This window comes from Neolamprologus multifasciatus, chromosome 17 (assembly GCF_963576455.1).
Source record: "Neolamprologus multifasciatus chromosome 17, fNeoMul1.2, whole genome shotgun sequence".
In the NCBI taxonomy this organism is placed as follows: domain Eukaryota; kingdom Metazoa; phylum Chordata; class Actinopteri; order Cichliformes; family Cichlidae; genus Neolamprologus; species Neolamprologus multifasciatus.
In genome coordinates this window covers 26,379,749-26,404,934 of record NC_140455.1, presented here as the reverse complement: position 1 = coordinate 26,404,934, position 25,186 = coordinate 26,379,749, and the positions used below count along the sequence as shown (strand labels likewise).

The 25,186-nt window shown below is 40.0% G+C and overlaps 1 protein-coding gene across 1 annotated transcript; it reads left to right on the top strand.

Annotated features, from left to right (window-relative positions):
- The first annotated feature begins 1,422 nt into the window (after positions 1–1,422).
- Positions 1,423–25,145, top strand: hgfa (hepatocyte growth factor a). Its single transcript, XM_085138422.1, has 18 exons — positions 1,423–1,771; positions 5,620–5,779; positions 5,936–6,048; positions 6,634–6,748; positions 11,787–11,929; positions 12,095–12,215; positions 12,368–12,486; positions 15,470–15,641; positions 15,767–15,918; positions 16,853–16,946; positions 18,050–18,189; positions 20,008–20,040; positions 20,281–20,389; positions 20,490–20,564; positions 21,218–21,355; positions 21,510–21,616; positions 21,733–21,866; positions 22,217–25,145. The coding sequence occupies exons 1-18, from the start codon at positions 1,708–1,710 to the stop codon at positions 22,382–22,384; spliced, it is 2,157 nt and encodes a 718-aa protein (XP_084994548.1). The 5' UTR covers positions 1,423–1,707; the 3' UTR covers positions 22,385–25,145.
- Positions 25,146–25,186: the final 41 nt, after the last annotated feature.

Here is a 25,186-nt window from a genome sequence, read left to right as displayed (position 1 = left end):
GTCCCTATAGGGATTTATACTGTTCCTGTGGTGCTCAGTGTTGTCTTTATAGTGACCTTATTGTACCTTTATGGCACTTTTAAACTCCAGTGATCAGTGCAACAATAATAAAGATAGAGAACATTAGAAAGTTCTATGCTGCATTTTGCTCCAGCCAATCGTATCCCTTTATAAAGCAAATAATATAGTTGTTAGGACTGTGTAAGGTCACTTTACAATGTGCCATTACCATACGCCATGACTCTTGGAACTGTTTTCACCTCATATATATTTTTATCCCGTCTGATTCGCTCAGTCCCTGACAGATATTTTTCATTTTTGTCATTTGACTTCCCTGAGAACAATTGACCCTGTGTGCCTTTGAAAGAAGATGCTCTCCCGTGATGACGAGTCCATGCAAATTTGGTGGCATGTTTGTCACTGTGAAGAGCACATTCATTATAGAGACAGTTATGATACGGACATGCACTGACATGCTGAATGATTGAAGAAACTCAGAGTGTTTTTGTATCAATTGGCTGGAGTTCAGAGAAAAGGTATTTGCTGCAGTTTCAGTGTCTTGCTTCAGGGAATTTCAGAACTATTTGTTCCTTGTTTTATGTATTCCTTTATGTCTGTGCACTGTGTCTGGTACTACATTAGGTATTTTGCAACTGGTTAATCCACAGAGGATGCAATCAATACCTTGTGCCAAGATCTCTTTGGCGCAACATGTAAAGAATCCCATCTGCCTTTTTGGCTGAGCCACACTGAGGCAAGTGAGGAGGGACAGAAAAGGGGATCTTTCAAGAAAAAGCTCTTGCCTCATGATCACCAGACCAATAAAGGTCCTTTAATTATTTTGCATGGCCTCAAGACAACACACTATGGCCACTTCAGCCTCAGTGCTCCACTGATGTAAAAGGGTGAACAGTTTCTACCAAGTATCATTTTATCTTTTACCTTAATCACAACAATTTAGCCATAGGTCATGAATAAAGGTCCTCACCCTGGCTATGCAGAGTAGTGTTAGATCATAATTAGTTGCAGTCACGGATTTCTCAGCAGCAGATGGTCCAAGTGCAAAAGTTAGTGAGCTGTCTGTTTTTGGAAATGATGCATAAAGTAATTTTAAATGTAACAACTAAAAAAATGTTAATAAATTAGTTTAATGTAGTCGAGTAATAAGTAGTTTATATGAACTTATAAATAAATAAAAAATAGACTGCATCCTGCATGTCGATGGCAGATTAACAGCAGATCTATAAAGCAATATTAAGTTATTTCTTTACAATTTATAAACTTCTTTTTAAAGTTAAAGGTTAAATTCTACACAGCAACCACCAAATGAGTTGCCAAAAACGGATTATATGTAACATTAATTCGTTTTTCTTTTCCTTATTTATTGGTTGACAGTAGAATGAATGTAATCCATTGCTTCCGTTTAAAATTGGAAAATAAAAAAAAAGAACGGCATCTGGTTTTAATTTGAAATTATTAACCGGAAGTTGTGCTATTTGCCCTGGTGCGCTTAACAGCAGAGAGACGCTGATAGTACAAACTTGAGAAAAAGGGGGTTGACCCGAGGACGTGTGGGTTTTTGGGAAGGTGACATCTGTGAGAGGAAGATAAGTCTTCTGCTCACCATCAGCCACTCAGAACTTCAAACAAGCTCCGAGTGCGTCGCTCTCTTAATCCGGATTCTAACCTGCACCCAAATCTTTAACCATGAGGACATACGTTTGGATTTATCAGGCTTTGCTCTGTGTTCTGCTCACTATTGTGGATACAGGTAGGACTTGAACGGTTCCAGTGGATGATAAATATCTGCACGCACTGGCTGAAATCTGGCTGTTTTCCGTCTCTGCTTTTCATGCTTTCAAGTGAGAAATAAATAGAGAAATTGAGAATTAATTAGAGAGAGTGAAGAAACTCGCAGGGAAAAATTAAAAGTTGGAAATGGGAAAGGTGGAGAAATTCTAAGTTACTTTTTTTTAAAGGGGGATTCTGACAGTCGTGATTTTTGCTTGAAGTTTGTAGCTGCACTTCGTTTTGTACAAATAATCAGTTTTTAATTGCACACCATGACACTTCGTGCTATTGAATGACCTTGATCACAGACCACCTTCAGAAAAGTTTCTGAGAAAACAATAATGACTTACGTTGTTGTTTTTTGGTTTGTTTATTTGTTGTTGTTTTTTAGAAGGAATCAACTTTTTATAACCTTTGCGCGCTTTAAGACTTTGAATGAAATCATCACTATTTTCACTTTACCTGCTGCTCTAACAGCAAATAGCTCAAGAGTTCAGATTGGTGTGATTAAAGTTTCTGTAATTAAGACGGGATCTACACGTTTCTGCCTCCACATTGAGGACGTGCACGGTTCTAAATTCCAGCTCCAAACCCGTTCCAGCGCACTTTTTTTGGAATGAATCTGCTTCTTTGTCATGAAAATCTTTCATAGGTCGTGGTTCTTTTAGTAATAGACACTCCTGTGTCTGTTGGGTTTATGCCAGCTATAGAGAGGATGCCAGACAGCCTGGCCTTCACACACGACAACCGGTCTTGTAAACGAGCACCGTGCGGGCTGCTCCTATATTCACCAAGCGCTGATTATCTGGTGGCTGTCCAGAGTCACATCCGCCCCGCTGACATCTGACCACTGAATCCGTAGTTACCACCTCCAGGGGTGCCGACCCTGACATCTGACCGGCCCGGAGGTGAGGGGAAAGTAATGCGCGGCCCGGACTTTGGCTGGCCCTTTCGTGCGTTTCTCCCGATAGAGAGAAGGAAAAGGTGTGTGTGCGTATACGTGTGAGGGAGGGGAGGTGTGTGTGTGTGTGTGTGTGTGTGTGTGTGTGTGTGTGTGTGTGTGTGTGTGTGTAGGGTTTAACATCTGGCTGCTGAGCCCACTACCACATTTTGCGCTCTCTGAAGCAGATGTAATGTCTGCGTAATTCCCAGACAGAGGCGCACCTTTAACCTGTTACTTTCCTGTTGTTCATGTAATACAGATTTTTGTCTGCACTGTCCTAACATTTATGTTCTTTATAATGATTATTATTATTACAAAGTGAGGTATTGTTACATAGGAAAGCGTGACTAAAACGCTTATCCAGCTGAGAGTTAAATTCTTTGCTCAAGGGCACCTAAGTGGAAGTTTCTGAGGTCAGAGTGTTGGCATTTCACCTTAGCTATCTGCATTTTTCAAGCTCAGCTAGATACTCCAAGCTGTTCCTCTAACCTGTGGCTGCCTCTTCTTATTAAATCTGATGTCTTTCACTCACTGAGCACCTTTTATTATAATCTTCAACCTCAGCAAATGTTTGGGATTTGGAGATAGCAGAAAGCTGAGTGCGAGGAGAGGAAGAGACTAAGTGAAATCTAATTGAGCAGCTTGGCCAGACATCAGGGCTGAAACAACACTGTGATGCGTGCCAGATGTGGTCCAGTGGAGCCCAAAAACATTAATAACACGTCCTCCCCGAAAACCATTTTCAACCACGAGGAGCCTCTAAACGCTCCACAGTTTACAATATCCTAAGTACACACACAGCGTCATGTGTCGGATCTTGGCACAGGAGCGTGTAGCTGTAATTCAGTAGCATAAGATCTTCCGGTGTGATTTATGTTGCACTTGCTCTTAATTGTAAACTCAAAACTATTGTGAGCAGACACACAACCCATCTAAAGATGTTCAGAAGCGTCTTTTACAGAAAGGTTTCATACCGCTGAAAGACTGGATCTTAACTTTTTCCAGTCCGTAAAAATGAATGATTTGCATCACTAGGGGGATTTAGGCTTTAAAATATGGTTTTGTCCTGCTTTTGAACCCAGTTGGAGCTCATATGCATCCTGCCACATTGTTCCGATGGTAGAATTTCCTTTTGATGTACTTCTTTCTAGGAAAAAGCTCTCAACAAATGCCTATAAATAAAGCAAGAATGAATTATGTATTTGAAACATTTCCATTTTTCCACATGAGCATCCAGCCAATTGCCAATAGCTGAGAGACTATGCATAAAATTTGATACATAAAATTTTACTATATTGTAGAAATTATGAGTGATGTTAAAGTTTTCCTATGAAACAAGATCTGCCCCACCCCCCGTTGGTTTTGTTTTTTTGGCTGCCCAATCTGCTCATTTAAAGCACCTCAGACTGATGCAGGGCTTTGCTTCCGGCCACTTTTCGTACTGATTTTTTATCCTGAAACATAACCTGCTTTACCCGTTACTTCAGCGGAGGCCGCGCATTGTATCTAAAGAATTGCAGAACAGCTGAGCTTGGAACAGCTCCGGACTTGCACAAAACACTTCAGTGTGTGGATGCTGACGTGCCAGCAAACACAAGGCTTGAAGCAAACTATATTTGAAGGATGTTTTCATCATCAGCTGGCCGCCCAGTTTACTGGATGATGGGGAAATAATTTCATCTTTTCTCCCTGTTTGATGCCAACTCGCTGAAACCAGCAGTCACGCTGCCTGATAACCTTCATGGTGACACCATGAGAAAACTTTAGTTCTTGGCAGTAGCTCCTTAACAACAGCACTAATATTAGAGCAGTGCATGACTAATGTTTTATACTTTGTTAATGAATATGCAGTATAGAAACCAAGATCCCTGGCCCACATCAAAAACAGTGGTTACAAACTGGCACGCACAATTTGTGATCCATCCGATTACCAGGACGGCCCAAATGCTATTAATACCCCTGAGTGGAGTGAGGCTTTAAATGCTAATGGCTTCAAAGAGCAATGCCACCTCAATGTCTTATAAGCAGCCTTCACAGAGCTGAACATTGTGCATTCTCATACGAAGATATCTGTGACCAGTCTTCAGGTGCAGAACATAATATGTGGTGCTAGAAGCTTTGTGTTTTCTGCGTGTAGTCCAAGCAGTACTGAGCATCACCTTTAAGTGGACCTTGGTTACAGGCAGGTAAATATTCAATGTAGACAACAAAAGAGGGATTACATTTGCCAGAATCACAAACTAGCATGATTATTTATTTATTTATAATTTACCTTCACAAAACACACACACACACACAATAACAAGTCTTATACAATGACTATACTGCAAGCCATAAAATAGTATTGTCCCCAGGAGTCATCAGACTGATGACTCCTGATGATGGGCTGATGGGTTCCCAGACTGACCACTGATTAAATCAGTCCTCGCCATCCAGCACTTATACAGTGTTCACAAGGATGCCAACATTTAAGGCTTATGTGCAGTCATATCAGAAGACCCTGAAAAAAATCTCTGGGGCAAAAGTAGTTGCCAGCTATATATTATCAAAGTCCAACAATAAAACAAAAATTTTTTTACAAGTTAGATATGCAACTTTTATGGCGATATTAATAATATTTAACCTCTTAAAATCCAAAAGATGAGCAGTGATTTCATCTAGGGTTAAGGATAAGGTTTCAGCCAGATGCTAAACTATGAAATGTTGACATTGTAAATTAAAAGCCTTGGCTTTTAAACGAGGATGCTTCAAACAGGTTAAAAAGACGTTAAAAACCAGAGAATAACTCCCATATGAGGTGATCCTTGGCGTAAACAGGCTTATTATCCGATCTAATGGATGTTTTAACATGTGCAGATCTCATGTTGTGTCCTTGTGTTTTGCAGGTTGCTGCAGAAAGTCTCGTCAGTTATTACAGAGGTATGAAAAGACTGAAAGCCACATGCTGGTTTGCACAGACTGTCCTCAGCTCCCATTGATACGAACCAGCAACTCAGAGGAACGCTGTGCCCGGAAATGCAAAGTGAAGAAAAACTTCAACTGCAGGTGAATTATATTTTGTTCCTGTGTTTATCTCATTTCCCGCACATGGTTTCTTTATAACCAGGTTTCCTCAATCCTCTTGTTGTCCTTCTGGTATTTACACATATTTGTTGTTTTATCAGTTGTTTATCTCTGAAGTACTTCCTGGGTGTTTTTCAGAGCCTTTAACTTTCAGCGGCACAGCAAGAAATGCCACCTGCTTCCTTTTGACCGTTTCACCAACAACGTGCAGAAGCAGGCCAACATCAACTTTACTTTATACGAAAAAAAAGGTAAATGGCAAAGCCCCAAAAAGAACTTGATGTAATTCGCTTTTGTTTTTTCGTTTTTTTCTCATGAGAACATTCAGGTGCGGGGAGGTATTTACACGGGCAAAATGTGTAATTGCTAATTGCTCCTCAGTTTTTTAAGTCTTTGGTTTCTCTGTTGATGCAATAAAAGGAACCGAGCCACCTCACCCCCCGCTGTTTAATCACCCCAGCGGGGAAAGTCGCATGCAAAAGCACGTCGAAGACTTAAGTGGAATATAAACAACAAAAAATCATTGCTTACAGTCAGAGCGCAAAGCTCTCTCAAGAGTCAACTATGGAATCTAGCACTTTAGACTGTGCTACAGAATTTACAAAAGCTTCCCCCAGTGACATTTAATGAACTTTAGGGAGTCGTCTGTTTAGGGAATAACACACAAGCTGGGAACTACTAAATGCTGGCTGTGAAAAAACAAAAATACAAAATGTACCATATATGGGAAAATAAATTCCAGGAGGTCAAGGCTGTAAAGGCAAATTAACTTTTAATTGTAGGAATTATATCTGAATTAACACATATACTTTTTTTATGCCTTTGCTGTTATTTAGATTACATAAGGGAGTGTATCTCTGGCACCATGGACAACTACAGAGGAAGGAGGTCATGGACAAAGTCAAATATCACTTGCCAAGCTTGGTCAGATAATAACATCAATGAGCACACGTAAGTCATCTCTCTTTTTTTTTAATTTATGCCTTTATTGGTGAGGAATCACAGATACAGAGAAGGAAATGCAAGGGAAAGGGAGCAGCGCAGCCCCATCTGGAACCAACCTGGTAACTCGTTATAAGCGCCATTTCGGCTGATGTGATTTATGCTATAATTGGGATGCTCCGAGTCCCGTCTTTTACACAGGAAAGTCAATAGCAAGTGCATTTTTCCATTCAGATCGTGTTCGAGGAAGAAGAGTTACTTGTGATGCCTTACTCAGCTGTACCCCAGAGGGTTTTTTTTAAAGGAAAAGAACATGTTAATCATTCGCTTCCCCTTACCAGATTCTTGTAGATTTGAAACAACAGGCTTCAAAGCTTGCGTCTCTAATCTCCATGCTTTCCACCACCTTCCTGGATGCTCCTTCTCTGTGTCTGACACTGAACAGGCCTCGGCAGCTGATTTATTGATGTTCAGTTCATCCCCTTGCACCTCTGGGGTTAAGGGAAGGCGGAGGCTCAGAGACAGTTGAACGTTTATCCAGAGTTAAGTCAGATTTCTTTCAACACATGTAGCCACCTCCTCCCCGGTGGGGCTGTTTATTTTTTTTGGAGCACTCCAGACCATCAGGTGTATCCCCGAAGATGTTTTCTCCCAGGCACAGCAAGGCAAAATCAGTGAATTTGCAAAGATGGTTCTGTGCCAGGGCCTCATTAGTGGTGCTCGTTAGTTATAAGATATTTTAACTGCAGCTAAGGCGGCAGGGTGGGGGTAATAATAACCGTTTGAAGAAGTGCAGTGTGAAAAAAGTAGAATGGAGGTAAAAATGAAAGAAAGAAGGTGCAAAGACTTATAGACTGAAGTCATGTTCTGTCTGATTTCCAGCTGAGCTCACAAAGCCACAATATTACTGAGAGAAAATACAAGGTCAGTAATACAATCAAGAGAATTAAATGTTGATCCATTTTTACCTCCCTTCTTCCACATTCCCCTTAAGTCCTATTTTCATTTCAAGAAGCAGTTATTCACAATCTGAATCCTTTGTCATTGTTTATTTGGCACATGGTCCCAGTCTCCTTCTCAGTTAGAAGGGGACTTCTACCGTTTTGACTTTCGGAGGGTCACAGGGAGCTTACTTAAGGAAGATTTAGTGGGTTACCTAACATGGGACCATCCTGCTGTGTGAGAATTACCACCATAATGAACCACGCACCATTTGAGTTTCAGGTAACTATTATTTTCACGCTTGACTGATCAGTGTGGGGCAGGGGTGATTTCTCAGGAGGTTCCCTTCCCGGAAAGGGACTTCCACCTGTTATCTATATTTAGTGTTTGAACCAAGGCTCCGAAAGAAATGTGCACTGATGTCCAGCCAAGCATGGAGAATGGAATATTTTTCTTCTTATTAATAATAATAGATAATATTGCAATCATTTATCTGTACCCCCTAGGGACTTTCTTTTGTTTTTCTACCAATTTTTCCAATGGGATGTCAGTGAATGCTCTCAGCTACAGGCACACGCACAGTTACAGCTTTGATTTATGATTTTCTTGAATGGAAAATATTTAGCATCTTAGTAGTTTAACCTTTGAAAGTTTAACCTTTCAAAACATAGGGAAAAAGAGATTAGCAACACGCTTAGAACTGCACAGAGATAAATTATTCTAAAAAACAGGGAACTATTTTTCTGTTTTTGAAAACATTTATTTAACCTCCTAGGACCTGGCGTCCACATATGTAGACATCACATTTTGGGTTGTCTAGACCAAAATACTAAATTTTGCTCAACAAGGGCCTCATATCAACTTACGAGGACATTATACTGCCACTGTTCTACTGAAATCTTAAACAAATATCCTCATATGTGGATCTCATTTTTCTCAGAAACAAAAATTGGGTAAAAAAAAATAAATCTGGTAATTCTTATTTTTTTACATTCATTGGGTCCCAATATGTCCAAATATCAAAGAGAAATTAAAAATGCATGCCATGGAAGAGCTCAGGTCTTAGGAGGTTAACAGTGCGGTAGCTAAAATTGTTAGCTAATCATTTGGCAGCTAAAATTGTTAGCTAATCATATGGAAAGTGTGAGTGTAAAAAATAGTCTTTGGCTGAAATAGATAAAAATATGCATTAGTAGTTGGCTAACAGTAGATCTAGCCACTAAGTAAAAATTAATAGGCCTCAGTTAGAATGCTAAATGATAAATTTCATGATAGTGCTATTATAGAAAGACTGAACAAGTATGGCTAGCAGCTAAAATTGTTAGCTAATAATATAGACACCGATTAAACCAGTGAGAGTACAAAATAGTCTTTGGTTGAAATGGATAAAGTATGCATTAGCAGTTGTCTAACAGTAAACCTATCCACAAAGTAAAAATTTATAGGCCTCAGTTAGAATGTTAAATGATACATTTCATGATAGTGCTATTACATAAAGACTGAACAACTATGGCTAGCAGCTAAAACTGTTAGCTAATCATATGGAAACCGCTGTGGTTTTGCAAAGGGGCATCTGAACAAACAACAAGACGTCTTAAAAGGTATCCGTTGAACAGATGAGACCAAAGAGGAGACTTTGTCCAAAATGCCCAGTGCCACATTTGGCAAACTAGCAAGAAACTAGCAACAAAACCTCATACCGATTGTCAAGCAAAATGGTGGTCAAAGAATTCAAGAGTCAAATATGAGGCCATCTGTATGACAGCCAATGCTTGTCTGAAACTGCAGCAGGACAACAATCTGAAGCATAGCAGCAAATCTACAACAGAAAAGCTGAAAAAGAAAAAAAATCAAGGTGTTACCATGGCCCAGTCAAAGTCTAGATCTCAACCTGGTTGAAATGCTGTTGGCGAGTCCTTAAGAGAGCTGTACATAAACCGCAAACCTCAATGAAGTGAAGCAACACTGTAAAGAAGGGTGAGCCAAAATTCCTCCACAACAATGTGAGAGACTGATAAAGTTATACAGAGTTGTTGTTGCTAAAGGTGGTTCTGCAAGCTACTTAATGGTGGAGTGGAGTTAGTTTTTCACAAGACTGCATAGATTCTTGTGACTACATGGAGGCAGAGCCAGTGAAAAGTTTCTACAGCGCTTCCATAAAAAGAAAAAATGAAACCAGTGAGTTTGCTTACCATAAAAATTGGAAACAGAAAAATACAGCTGTGCATGGTTGATTTATTATTAATCATTATTAATTATTAATTAATGAGCAATGCTGTAGGCGTAGATGTGCTGGTTCACAGATGTTGTCACATTTGGATAGCATCAGGCCAAGCCAGACTAAGCTGTATCTATATTTAAAAGATGAGACTGAGTTCTCATACCCTCTCTGAAGTAGCAAATTTCTTTAATTTTATATCATTTCCTTGCGGCACAGAGTTTCCCATTGCACCTTGCTTCCAGAAGTAATTATTTATGCACAAAGATAAACTGTGTCTTGGTCTGCTTGCTTTAATCTCCGACTGCTTTATTCTTCGGATGCTCTAGTACTAAATCACAGCATTGTTCCACCAGGTGTGGGTATTGATAGACATTTTGCAGCAGTTACTTCAGGTCTAGATTTCAGTGTTATCCCAAATCCAGCCAATATGTTTAGTCGTCCCCAAGAATGAAGCATGTGCACATAGTGTCTGCCTGTGCTCCGCTGGGAGCAGATTTTGGCAAGGAGATGAATAACTGGTCAACATCTGTTAGCACAACATCATTATGACTAACTTGCTCCCATGCTGGGTCCTTTTTACGGAGCTTCAGCAGATGCAGACTTTTATTTCTTTTTGCAAAGTGAGCAACCTTGTAATTCCATTTATAAATTAAGGATACTGTATTATGATCGAGATGCAGTCTATTGAGCTTTTGATTTACACTCAGCAGATGTGAGTTTTGGCCCGTGGAAACTGCTGCTTTGGAGGGGAACAAGTGTTTTTGTTTTAGTTTGGGCTACATGCATAAGTGAGAACTTGGTGTATGGCCTGTTATATTTTGACACATGTAGGTAAAACTATGCATTTTAATGGTCCTCCCTTTCGTTCTCCTTTGCACTCTGCTTCTCTTGACCAAGTCAGATGCCTGTGATTTCTCCCACCTCTGGGCTGACTGATGTTGTACATTATTAGAGAAATCTTGCATAAGCCTCTGGGCACAAAGGGGAAAGCAGAGCAGACTCCCTTAAGAGTCATTGCCTGAGGTAGTTTTTAGACAAGCTGCTAAAGGGAGGCCTCTACCTCTTTTGCTTTTTTTAATTGTTCCTGCAAGTTGTTTCTTACGTCATTAGTTAAACAATGAACTTAATCCCTTTTGCTCACTCCATTAAGATTTTTGTGTGTACTGGAATCAGTCTCTTCACTTGTTTCTTTTCACTTTTTCTTCTGCCTTGCTTCAATGTCTCCCTGGGTGGGAGGGGGGATCGTGGTCGGCATGTATCAGGGAGTTGCTGACATACTGGCTTTTGGTCGTCTTGCCACGAAAGAAGACAAATTTCCCACACTGTCCATTTAGTATGGGAATCCCCGGACTGCACAGACTTGCTTGGACGGTCCAGGTTCTGTTTCTTAAAGTCTTGCTCACTACGTGGAGCCATTGGGGATTAGGTTTAAACATGTTCACAGGGCAGCCAGCAAAAGACCTGCATGGGATGCTCCAAGTGGTGCATAACGGTGTTCTGTGCTATTGCAGATTGCTGTGCTGTGACAGTTTCGCTGCTTCATACTTGAAGGAGGGGAGATGTGGTTGGAGTCACTAAGGCGATTGTGCAGGAGGTGCAAATCTGGCTAAAGGAGGCATATTGATGCCTTATTTGCATAAGATTGCTGCGAGAGGATGTAAAATGTAACCCGGTCTTGCTATCGTATTTCACAGAGCGGAGGCATACGCCGTAATGTAAAGGCCTTTTGAATTTATTTGGGTTGTTACTGAGAGCACTAGCGTGCAGGTGTGGTACTGTAAACAAAACCAGAGCAGTCAAGTGTGCAAGTACTCCCAGAAATGTATTTATACAGCTTACAGTATCAGGTAACTCTTTCAGTTATGTGTGTCTACACCCCTGTAGGTTTTATCCAGATAGGTACCCGACGCAAGACCTGAGGCACAACTTCTGTCGGAATCCTAACAACGATCCCGGTGGTCCGTGGTGCTACACCACAGATCCCAATGTACGAGCTGAGGAGTGTGGCATACCACAGTGTTCAGAAGGTGAGACCCATGAAGTATTAGCACTAGAAAATAAGATTTAAACAAATAAAACCAAAGGCGATTCATCCGTTGCGCGGTTCATTTTTTTCTAAAAGACACGATTCTTTTTCAATTAGCTTCATAGGCAAAAGAACATTTTGATAACTGTTGCTTCTTTGTTGACAGATGTCTGCATGACATGTAACGGGGAGGATTACCGGGGCAAAATGGACCATACAGACAGTGGCAAAGAGTGCCAGAGATGGGACTCGGCAAGGCCTCACAAACACCCCTTCCAGCCCAAGAAGTAAGCTGCAGATCACATAGTAATCTTTCTCACAGATAACAACAGCACACATCCATGACACAGGCTTAAAAAAAGAGAGGTAGATCTCATGATTTGTTATGGCTTACTTAAATCCACCTTCGTTTTTTAACATTCTCTGTCCCTCTTTTCAGGTATCGGGACAAAGATTTAAAGGACAACTACTGTAGGAACCCGAATAACCGCCTCCGTCCTTGGTGTTACACCATGGATCCCAAAACTCCATGGGAGTACTGTAACATCACTGTGTGTGGTAAGAGACTGTGCACTGTATATACTCCAAATCTGAGGCTAGGGCTTTGAGGACAAAGTCTTCAAACAAACTGAGAGCAACAAATTATTGTTTTACTCAGATTTATGACTTTATATTGGTTCAAAATGCATTACCCTTGCAGCATTTATGTGTCACACATGTAAGAATGTAATACAGGATTCAGAAGTGAACATATGATTGAGCAAGCTTTGGTTTTTGGATTTGGTTTTTACCACAAGCAAGTTGTTTAAATGTTCAACAGGGAATTGATACATACAAGTTTTGGTGTCTTTGGAGCAGTTGTGGTCAACTGAGCTAAAAGAAAAAGAAAAAAAAAGGTCCCCTTCTCCCCAGCAAAGTCTCAGAAGACTTTTGTTTATCCGGATGGTGTTTTCATGTGGGCGTTTGTTGCTCCAAGTTATCCTACCTCAGCAAGGGACATTAAATAGGCTGTTTGCAAGAGGGCGGTTATAACTTCACAAAGCTTGAAGTGTTTTACTGAAGCCCTTTGGGGCTATAAAGTGGGGGACTACAATAGAGGCTGTTATGCCAAAATACCGCACATTGCAATCGGAAAGTCTAAAAGTTGTTTCAGTGGTGTGAACATTGATTGCAAAATGATGCAATTTTATAGAGAAATTAGAGAAAAGACCTGAAATAATGCACAAAGAGCAAAACAGTTGCATATGCTTCTTTACAGGGCATGTTGGGTAAAGGGATGATTTGTTGAACAGGAGAATGATGGATGTGAATTATATTGTGTGGCCATAAAAGTAACACTTTTTTGGTGGGCTCTCGTTTTGATGCCTAACTTTTCACATTATGGCTCACAATATACTTAGAACAGACTTCTTGTACAGTCTTTTAGTACAAGTAAGCACACTCCGAAACATATTTGTTGTCAGATATTTGCATAAAGATTATGTTTAAAAAAAAAGATAATCTATGTTTAAAACTCTAGCAGACAGATAGAAGTGTACTTGGCACCTGTTTGTGGCTCTCATCGGCCAAGCCCCTTGTAATGCATAACCTTGAGCCTTTATACAATTTAAACAGATGAGTAGCACGGTGGAATCGTTGCCTCACAGCAAGAAGGTCCTTCCACCGTCAGGCCGGGGTCTTTCTGTGTGGAGTTTGCATGTTTTTCTCATGTTTGCATGGTCTTCTCTCCGGGTACTCTGGCTTCCTGCCTCAGTCCAATGACATGCAGTTAGTGGGGTTAGGTTAATTAGTAACTCTAAATAGCCCATAGGTGTGAATGTGAGTGCAAATGGTTGTCTGTCTCTATGTGTTAGCCCTGCAGCACTGGCGACCTGTCCAGGGTGTACACTGCCTCTCGCCCTAAGACAAGTGGGACAGGCTCCCCCCATCCCCCCGGCGAGCCAAAGAGAATCGATGGATGAATGGAGTTATATTAAAAACAAAAAGGCCCATATATTTGTCACAAAGGGGAAAATTATATATATAAAGTTTGTTTTTTTACACCAGGCAGTAAACATGAAGTTAAGCATTTTAACATGTGTGCCTTTGACTGATTCATTTTTGGACCCAGGAATTGCAGTTTTTGGCATCTTTGCGTTGCCTCCAGAAGTTGGCTCTTGGATCTAAAATGTTAAACAGTGAGCTTAAGAGGTGCTAGTAGAGATATTTGCTCTGACAGTTCCTACTGATTCCAGGTTTTGCACTAAGGAAACCCTTCTGTTAAAGGGTCATTCACTGATCAAAAATGACTGTCCTTGAAGATGGAGAAGGTGGAAATCGGAGTGATACTAGGTATGAATGTGCATTTTATCACAGACAGGTATAGCTAACTGGGTTGTGCAGATGAACCATTTGCCCAAAGTCTTCTCCAGGGGCCTGGAGTTATAGTCCACGCTGGGTCCTTTATTGCATGTTGTTCCAGCCACTTTCTCTCCCTCTAAATATATATATAAAATTCAGCAATTAAAGTATGTGTCTGTTATACACTGTTGTATTCTGGATGTTAGTTAAAACCAAAAAAAAAAAAGTTTGTCCCATACGGGGACAAGTATATGGTATATGACATGTTGCCTTTATATATAATTGAAAAGACAGAGGGAAAAGGAAATCAATGGAAATTAGAAAAGATGTTGCGAAATTGGAGAATTTGCATTGAAATATTCCCATATGCACACCCACAACCTCACAGAACATCTCTCTTTGTCTCTGTCAGACACATACACGCATTGACTTTAGTGTACAGGTTATGATTTACAGCGAGCATCTGCATTTGTCCAGATGTGTGTATCCCTCAATGCCTGCCCTTAGAAAGATAAAAACCACTGACCTGTGCTACACTGTGCACACAGATACTGGCATGCATTACATCAAGCCAAAGAATCCTTTTCCGCCCACCTTCTCGTTTCAACCTCAAAACATTCCCTCGCCTCCTCCATCTTCTCCCATCCCATTTGTCAAAGGCTAAAGAAACAAAGACAGAAATCTGGAAATTGCTCACTGTGTAGTGCTACCCCTGCACTGCTATGCGGAACACCAGAATTCCATCTAAAGATGTTTGGAATAGTCTGCCAGTGGATAATATCGACCAAATCAGACTGGGTTTGTTGCCATTTTCTTTAGTTGGCCTGCAATATAGAAATTCACAAGAATTATAATGTCAGTGTTTCATTTTGAAGCAAAAGTATAAATAAGATGAGGCTTCGAGCTCTGTGACTTGTTCTGTCAGCAAGTTAACCAACTTCTCATTGTTGTGGATGTCCATACGTGAAAGAATGTCAGGCACCACTGGTATGAACACACAGTAAGTTTCTATTACTATACAAGCAGGGGGAAGGGCTACTGTTTTTGATCATCTGCCTCTAGGTTAAACATGACACATTCTTGTAGGGATTAATATTCCCCTCCTTCTCTTCCTCCCTCATTCCTGACTACAGTTTGCTTTTTCAGTGACTTTCTCTTTTTTTGCATGCTTCCACCTTACAATGACATTTATCTGTTTCAGGTTCAGACCCTACCGAGGACTCCGATGTTGAAGTAACAACTTCCTGTGTCCAGGGAAAGGGCACAGACTACCAAGGCACAATGAATGTCACCCCGGAAGGTGTGACATGTCAGCGCTGGGATTCCCAGTTCCCACATAGCCACTCATTTCTTCCGCAGAACTACAAATGCAAGTGAGTAACGGCTGCTTCATAGCTGCTGACAGCATGGATTCACTTCTCTCAGGAATGTCAAGAAGAGTACTTGAGAGTATTTTGTGCATTTAACACCATCATCAGCATCATCATTTAAATTGTAGTTTGTGTGTGTGTTATAGAGACCTCAGAGAGAATTACTGTCGCAATCCTGATGGTGCAGATTACCCATGGTGCTTCACTACAAACCCTAATCAGAGGATAGCCAATTGCACCCACATCCCCAGATGTGGTGCAGAGGCTACACAAAAAGCAGGTAAATTCTATGAAAATTAATTTCTGAGAATTGCTCAGTGTTTTGGGGAATGCAGTTGTTTGCTTTGTATAAAAAAGGGAGTAACAGCAAGCATAGCCAATCATGTTTATTTAGTTTTTTAAAAAATGTATTGTAAAAACAACTCAACAACTCTCAGTCTTGTCATCACTTTTGAATAAAGGTTATGGCTCAAAGCCAGGTTCATTTGACATAAAGCCAAAATCGGCTTTGTTAAATCTTTTTTTGTTATATCAGTTTAAAGAAATAGATTCTAAAGTGTTAAATGTTGTTGCTTTCAGACAGGGCCAGATTGCTTTCCTCAGTCTTTAATTGTGAGAATATATATTTGAAAAAGTGTCAATCTTTTCTTCTAAAATTACTAGAATATTTTAAAAGTAAATAACAAAATACATTCAATCAATTACTAGGAAATTTCCATGTTGAATTCCAAACTACAGATGTTTTAAAAGATATGTCATGCTTTTGTAAAGTAGAAGAATACTGCTCTCATAAGACTGAGCCACTTGTCAACGGGCTGCCCAACGAATTCTATTTCATGCAAGAATAACAACACCAGACTTTGGCAATAGCTGCTCGTTGTCATTTCCCATGTTTCTCTGCTTTGCATTTTGTAGACCACACGCGTCTCAAAGCAGCCAGTCAGTTTGCAACTAAAGACCCTTCTCTGATTCTATTTAAGACCAGAAATAATGAGATTTGGTAGACACCGTTTACACAGAGGCCCATAATATTAAATGGTCCAAACCACAAAGACAAGCATAGACCCAAATTCTTTCTCTGTCTCTGCAAGCACATGAATTTGTGTTTGTGAGTATTCCAACAACATGAAGGGGTGTTTAACCAGCTGTTGGGCTCACTAAGCTTTAGCGCTTTAACAAAGTCATCTGAATAATTTTATCCTGTTCTATATCAGAGTGTTATGAAGAGAATGGAGAGACTTATCGGGGCACTTTATCCATAACTCGATCGGGGATTCCCTGTGCAGACTGGTCACATCACATAAACAGGTAATGAAATAATTTGTTCTGCAAAGACTTTTGTTGCATTTCTGTTGTTGGCTCCCAGTGCAACTCCCACCGTACCGAGCAACCCTGCAACTGTTTCCTAGAGAGATTGACATTCTTTTCAGCTCACTTGATGAGTGTTTGTTGACAACTTAGCTCCCATTGCCTTGTGAAAATCCCTTTCAAATGAATGAGGCTAAGCACTGAAAACAAACAGCAAGAGGAAATCAGGGGTTCCACAGGGGTCAATACCAGGTCCAATTATTATTCATCTAGCTGACGAGAGGAAACCCGAGGGTGCTCTCAAAGTGACCCATACTGGGGGAAAGACTGCCCGCTCCAAGGCCGTTACTTCACGCTGAAGTCAGCCTGTTGGAATTACTTAATTTACAGGAATTTTAAAAGCCAAAATGGCACAGACAGATGGACATGTTCCAGAGCCGACCCTTGACCCCAGGAAGTGCTTTCTTAGGAAAGTAGATCAAAGCCAATCAGCTCCCTCCCGTAGAATGCAGCCAGCGAGTCTACTCTGTTCAAGGCTCAGGGTCATACTAGGAAACATGCTCAGAGCTACAACTTGTTTAACATTCCCCTGGGAAGTAGAATTGTCTTCACCCCCTTACAAATTATCAGTTGATTAGAATCATTTTTGTGTGCACGTGTCTGAACTCTTACCAAGTAACTGTTTTTTTTACGGGTATTGTGGATGGCTTAGATGACACACAATTAGATATAAATTCCTACAAATCAGAAGCAAACCTGCATCATTCCATAGAGGATGTGGCTCCTGCTGGTCTGAACCCTGCTGAACGCTTAGACTGCATACTTTTGAACTCCCATGAGCACTCTTTGCAAAACTCTGCGTTTCCTTCTACAGGCTAAGCAGCAAATGTTGAGGATTCATTGCATTATAGGAGAGCCAGAGTCAGAATTTTCTAGGCATTCCACGGTTACTTTCGTGTGTATGTAATATATGTGCCTGACAGCATTTGTGCAACTCCGTGTACACATGTGCCCACCTTTATGAGATATGACCCAGTATTAGTTTTTGTCTTTCTGCAAAATAACACATGGGATATGATAATCTGTATTTGTGTGTTTTACAGTGGGGATTCTCACTCTACGGTGTCCCATGTAGGGCTGGAGAAGAACTACTGCAGGAACCCAGATCGCGACAGACACGGCCCCTGGTGTTACACCAGTCCAAATAACCGCCTGGCCTGGGATTACTGTAAACTAAAACACTGTGAGTTCCTTAAATAAACATTTACCCTATGTAAGTTTCGGTAAGTAGATAATATCTGTGTTTACCCAAGTAGAATGAGAATGAAATATATCTGTGTATGTGTGTATGTAAATGTGTAGTCAGTGCCAATATCTGATAAGCTTTGATTATGCATGCTTAAGAGCCAAAGACCAACAGGACCACAACTCATCCATACTAATACTAAATACTCACACATACTAAACAAGTGTGATATAACTGTTGACTTTCCAGAACAGATGGATGTTTATTATATCATCCGGTGGTTTGTAGGCCACAGCTTTGAAGCCACAAATATTTAATTTTGCCATAGTCATTTTGGGCTTTTTGATGTTGGATGTGATGATATTTGGATCAGAAGGCAGACCTGCAGAGCTGCCAGCTAACACTAGCTTGGTTTGTAATTGGTTCTGTAATTTACTATATTAAATGAGATGCTATTATTTGACTAATGATAACAAGCTTAAAGTAAAAACTATGTACCCGAGTGACTTTAACTGCAGCCAAACCCAAACAAAGCAAAACAGCATCATTTCTGGCAGCCAACTCCTTCCTAATGCTTACATTTAAGTCATAAATTCAATGTTTATAACTTAGGTAATATATAAAAAGAAACACCGCCATACAGTCAGTGTAAATGTTAGCTATTAGCCATCAAATCATTTTCATTCTTTGCTGTAAATGTGTTTATTTTTGCTTCAAAGTTGGGCATTTAACATGGGAGTGTATGCATGTACAGTGTAATAGATGGATCACTCTTGAAACCTCAAGATGAGTGATCACCATCTTGGTTATGAAAAAAGATGTGATTATAAAGGGTGGGTCTGACTTAAAACACAAGCCTATTGGCTAAAAAATGTTAGCTAATGACTTTCTGTACTGGGTTCATTTTTCATACCCAGAAGCTACATCCATGTTTTGTACCCTCTTTGGCCTTTGCGGATTGATTGGCTTTCTGAACCTGTCTTAAGTGGCCATTAGAGCAACTGCAGTTTTTGGCACTTGGGCATTACCTTCTTTTAAAAGCTTTAAAGGCTGCCTAGGAATATATGTCCCTATTTAATTTTGTGCTAAGCTAACCAGCAAGGCTGTGTTAGGTAGTCTGTAACACCCAGGAGAGAAGCATTGCTCGCAAATCAAAAACATGGCTGTCTTTAAAGGCAGAGAAGTTTAATATGAAACTGAGGGGTACTAAATGTGCTTCCTTTTTATCAAACAAAGAAGAAGTTTTCAGAGCCTTTGAGACTGTTTAAATGGGACATCTGAAAGAACATGTAATGACATTTAGAACAGAAGAAGTGCTGATGTGTGGGTGTAGTACATTGAAATAACACAAGTGATTTAGCTTCGTAGCCTTTACTGACTTCAACCAAAATATCATAATTGTTTTCTTGCACAGCTTTCTGGACGGCTTACGTAATCTGTTCGCTGTGGTTTAGTCCAATTGGCAGAGAATACACGATGCTCAAACAGCAAACAGATGCGAAAGTCTGTTGCCATTTCATTTGAGAAAACACACACTTGGGCCACTGGACCCTGCATGTTCTTTGGCTGGTTTCAGTGAAGCTGCATTGAATATTTTCCATAATGTAAAACACGTCTTCCTTGAAGTTTTAAAGTCTTGAGCAAATCTATTTGTTGCGGTTGCTGACTAATATAGCCTCCAGCAATTATTTAGATCCAGAGATAAGCCTTTATAAAGTATAAAAGGCTGTCATATTTACTCAGGTTTCATGTTTTGTATGTTCCCTGCTGCTGTGTGGTGTATGTTCATATTGTACTTTGCTTTACTTACATCAGGTGATTCAGCTACAAAGGCTCCTCAGACAAATAGTGAGTATGTCTTTTTCTTTCTTTTTACCAAAAATGGTCCTCTTGCTCATGTGCTTATCTCTGATCTCCTTCCTTTCCTCTGTAACTCTCTCTCTCTCTCTGTAGATCAAGTCCGTCTGTTGATATTTACCTAACTGAACAAATAGTTTCCTTTTGAAGTTTTGATAAATATTTTCCTATGGAAATGTTAAAAAACTACATCTGTCTAACACACAGTATCAATTATATCTCCTTGCTTAGTTCAAACGAGGCCCAAGATATCATGCTTTGTGCACATAAACACCAGAATAGTTGGAGGACATCAAGTGCGAGGTACAGATGGCAGCTGGGTTGTAAGCATCCAAAGACAGTAAGTGGTTTTCAGTCTTTGTTCTTTAGAAGCCTACACCTTCATCCATGTTTAAGCTGTGTACTGTGATCGATCCATTTTTCTTCTTACCTTTTCCTAGGAAGGTCCATTTGTGTGGTGGCTCACTAATCAGAGAGAACTGGGTTTTGACAGACCAGCAGTGCTTCACCTCCTGGTAATTTCTCTCCCTTTTCAGACTTTACTTTCTTTCTTTAAAAACGCTTCCTTTGCTGCTTATATCTATAATTGCTTAAAGGCTGCACAGCGTACTGCCAGACAGACTTGACCTGAGATAGGGACCGCATGTTTTGGACTGCTGTTTAACCTGCAGTTGCTTATGTCAGAACTAATCATATTGTCCTTGTGCAATGTCTCTGTCATGTGTAGCACTGGCTTTGATTAAAAAAAAAAAGATCCCTTTTTTCTGTAGTAATGTGCAATGCTGCAAGTAATACATATGGTGTAGATCAGCAGCTTTTAGCAGATATTTTGATTTAGCGGGGAGCCTCGAGGTGCTTGAGGCCTTGCCTGTTTTTGGCTTTTTTCTCTATGAAAAAAATACATATTTGGCATTCAGGAAATGTTATTTTAAGCAAGTAAGTGTGTCTTTGAAAAATATCAAGAGCTAGTGGAATGTGTTAACTAAAACAAAAAAAGTAGTATTTGTAAAGATGGTTTTGTGAGATTTGTTCAAAAGAAAGGCTGCTCTAGATCTGGGCAGGATTTCCTATTGAATCCGGTCAGTTGAATCATCGTTTGACTGTAATCCACTGTACGACTCAAAAAAACTGTATGACTCTGTCTTACACTGACTCTTGTAATCATCAGCGTTCCAGATCTCCGGGATTACAGTGTGCAGGTCGGTCTGCATCACCTCGATGAGTCTAAAAACCGACCGCGACTACGAGTCTCTCGCCTGATCTGTGGCCCAGACGGCTCCAACCTAGTAATGTTGAAGCTAGCAGAGTAAGTGCTCAGTTAGTGGCTAGTGTCAGCTGATTTATGCTTCTAGTTAAAGAAAAAGACAGTGATAGAAAATACTGTGAGTGCTTTAAATGTAAAAAGAAAGGTCGTGCAACATGCTTTGGCTTTTATTTGTGATGATTTCTGTTGGTTCTAGTCCTGCCCCTGTGTCTGAAGGTGCATCCACCATTCATCTTCCCGTGAAAGACTGTCGCATCCCTGAAGGCACCAACTGCACCATGTATGGATGGGGGGAAACCAAAAGTACTGCCTTCTTTCAACCACATGCTGCTTTCCATGTTATTTTTTTTTAATGACAAAAAAAACACTGTTCCTTTTACAAGTTGCTTATTGTGTTTGTTGTATCCTTCTCTGTGCAGATACTGGACACGATGAAGCCCTTAACTCTGTAATCATGCCGATGGTGGACAACGACATGTGCTCGCAAATCAAAGAAGACGCCGGGGAAAGCAGAATATGTGCTGGCGGGAAAAGGGGAGAAGGCGTGTGTGATGTAAGGATCTCAAATCACCAAATGCATCCTGAAGCAAAACAACATGGATGTGAACTGAATGCTCGGTGCTTAAAGGTTCATTTCACCACAAGTGTGTAACAAACACCATTTATTGGAACTACTTTCTACTGAAGAAATAGTTCCCTTTGTTGAGCAGCAGGTGTTTTAAAGAGCCAAATAACACCTAGGCCTTTTGAAGCCAGTGAGGCTTAAATGGCAAAATATGTTTGTTTTGTGGGTGAACTGATATTTTAAGCATTATATTATTATCATTATTATTATTATTACTATAGACTTGCTTTGGTGTAATTATTGCTAATCCACAGTCTGTCTTTATTTTGTTCTTGCAGAGGGACTACGGTGGCCCACTGGTTTGCCAGGAACATGAGCGCAAAGTCATAATTGGTGTGAGCATCCAAAGGACAAAATGTGCCTCATCACAGCCAGCACTTTTTGTTAATGTTGCTTTCTACTCAGAGTGGATATACAAAGTCTTCAGACTTTACCCGAATGTGTAAAGAAACTAATGGAGTGGTGTGAAAAGCAACCCACAGGGGACTACCATAGCTTGCAAGAGCTGGCAGAGGAACTTGGGCCACAAATCTCCAACATGGATTATTGGGTGGCATACAGAAAATGACTGTATGATAGTGACAAGTTTGGATTTTATGGTGGAATCTGTCGCCATCTGTAGATGACATAAACTAGAAATTGGAGACTGGATGCATCTAACTGGTTCTCACCCGTTCTTCGATTTTGCAAACGAGGAGATCTCGGCGTTGAAGCTCGATACCATTTTCGAAATCAAAGTCTTGTGCACATAAACGGCGTGCAAATTGTTTTTTTTGACATGTTCAGAATTTCTGAAGCCATGCAAACAATGACAGTGAGGAGGACACTTGTGATTCAGTATTATCTCCTGGAATATACTTGAACCCAACTCTTTGGTGGTTATCACTTTAGGTAGCCTTCATTGACTGGGACCTTTTCTTTTTTTTAGATGAAGAAGAAGAATTTTTTTAAGTGTCGAGCTGGTCTTTTTTACCTTAAACACAAGCGATGTGGATTGACATAAATGTGGCCTTCATGACAAAAAAGGGTACTTATCTGGTATTAAGGTGATTATCACAGCAACTAAAGGTGTCCATGTCCCAGAAAAGAAAATATATGCGTGAAAATGTCATTACAATCTGCCTATTATGTTCCCTTTGAGAAAATAGCCTTCCAGCCTGGCAGCGCTAACTGTGTGCAGTAGCTGAACTACCTTTTCCCCAGTTAGCCGTAACTATTAGTTTTCCCCATGAGAGGGTCTAAGTAAGACTGAGCAAACTGCTCCAAATCTTATGCTAATATTTGTAGCATGAGAGAAAGAAGAGCCATGCCAAATATAACATGGCTATTTGGTCTCCAGTTTGGAGGGAACTGTTGCCCCTGGCGGGCTGTGTGTGGTCAGTAGGATATTTTATAGTTTTTTTGTTTTGTTTCATGGAAAGCGACTCTGTATGTGGATACCTGCAGATTTGTTTTGTTTCTGCTGTGCTGTATAAATTTATAGGTCTTATAGATCTGGAATATTTTTGGGTCACTCGGTAATGTCAGATTGGCTTATTTGTGCTTAAGTATGTTTAATATTTAAAGAGACTGGATGCTTCTAAGTAATGTATATTTATTTTTCTAAATGAAAAAAACTGTTCCAAAACGAATTCGTAATTCCACGTGATATTTTGATGATAATTTCTTGTTTCGAAGTATTACAGACTTTTAAATAACTGTGGCGTAAACCTGACATTTAAATAACACCGACCAGAGCAGAATATTAGGTACAATATGCCTCATATGGCCAAACTTTAAAATCAAGGATCTTTGTTTCATGGTATTATTTTGCCCACAGGTAAATTTTGAATCTAGGAGGAGGGGGGATATTTTCTTAAGGCGGTGATAGTTGAAATGGGGTGAAGGAGACAGACTACAATTTAAGTTCACATTCACTCCTACAGCCAATTTAGCATCTCCAGTTAACCTAATATGGAGGAAGAGGAAGCTGGAGCACACGGCGAAAACCTACTCAGGTACAGGCTGGCTGGTTGATTTGAACCTGGGATGTTCTTGCTGTAGCACAACTACTGCAACCACTCTTCTATACTTTATTTTAGTTCATAAAAGGACCTGACAAGAGACAAGAGTTGCTGATTAATCCAGTTTTCGCTCATATTAATAAAGCTTCTTTCGGCTGATCCCTTATAAGGGGTCACTACAGCGGATGGATGTGCATATCTGATTTGACACATTTTCCTGCACCCTCCGAGGGATTTGTGTGTCCTCTCAAGCTCAAAGATGATCTTTTGTCTGTTAGGTGAATATGTTAGTCACATTTTTTCTTTAACATTGATATTAGTTATTAATGGTGTTCCATGCAAAGGGATAAACAAGATGAACAAAATCATCAGGGGAGGGGAAAATCCCTACATGACAAATTAGAGCATAATAGACTTTTGACACTTTCAACTTAGCATTACACAGATTAGAAAAAATAAATATGTGGTTTGCTTAAAAGACTCTCATTCCCACAACTTTAGAATAACCAGAACCTAACCTAATGATGCCCCAAGTGGCCTTGTGTTTCTCAGCTATCAGCAGCAAAGTAGCTGTGGGGATGTTTGTGCATGTCGCAACAGCATTTAAAACCTAAAATTCTAACTCTCAGTTCTAAGATAACTGCTGCAAATATCATGTTGGAAATGTTACAGTAGAGTCACAAAAAATGATATATTTGGCTGTAAGTCAATGGGTTTTATGTTCTAACCAGTGAGTAAGTCATTTGGCCAGGATTCACAGGAATTCTTGTAAAGAAACAAACGGTATTCAGTATCATTGTACGAATGCAAGCCTTTAATAGTCTCACACAGGTTTCCAATCAAAGTGAAGGTCTGTAAAGTGGCTAATTTATGGAAAGGTAGCTTCCTGAAAGGCTGATTAAACAGCTAAAACCAATACTCATGTGGCAGATCGTGAACCACAACGAATGCTCTTAAGGTGGTGTTACTGTTATTTAATTTTCCTTAATATAAAAAGCCTCATACGTTCTGTAAATTACAAATTGTAATTTTTGTAAATATCATACTTGAGTATTTTATTCCTTGATCATTCTGTTCAAATGTTTGTATACTGTAAAATATAACAGCTGCTATTTTGTGTTAGTGATTTGTTTCATATTGGTGATCTTTCCCGAAATTTGTAACCTTTTGTAATTTTCCTATTTTAATAAACACCATAACATTATACTAAGCTGCATCCGTCTTAGCGCTTGACATATTCCTCTG

Coding starts and splice junctions, on each gene's coding strand:
- hgfa (XM_085138422.1), top strand. CDS start 1,708: ATGAGGACATACGTTTGGATTTATCAGGCTTTGCTCTGTGTTCTGCTC. Junction 6,749..11,786: donor AATAACATCAATGAGCACAC/GTAAGTCATCTC, acceptor ACACCCCTGTAG/GTTTTATCCAGATAGGTACC. Junction 20,565..21,217: donor CAGCAGTGCTTCACCTCCTG/GTAATTTCTCTC, acceptor TGTAATCATCAG/CGTTCCAGATCTCCGGGATT.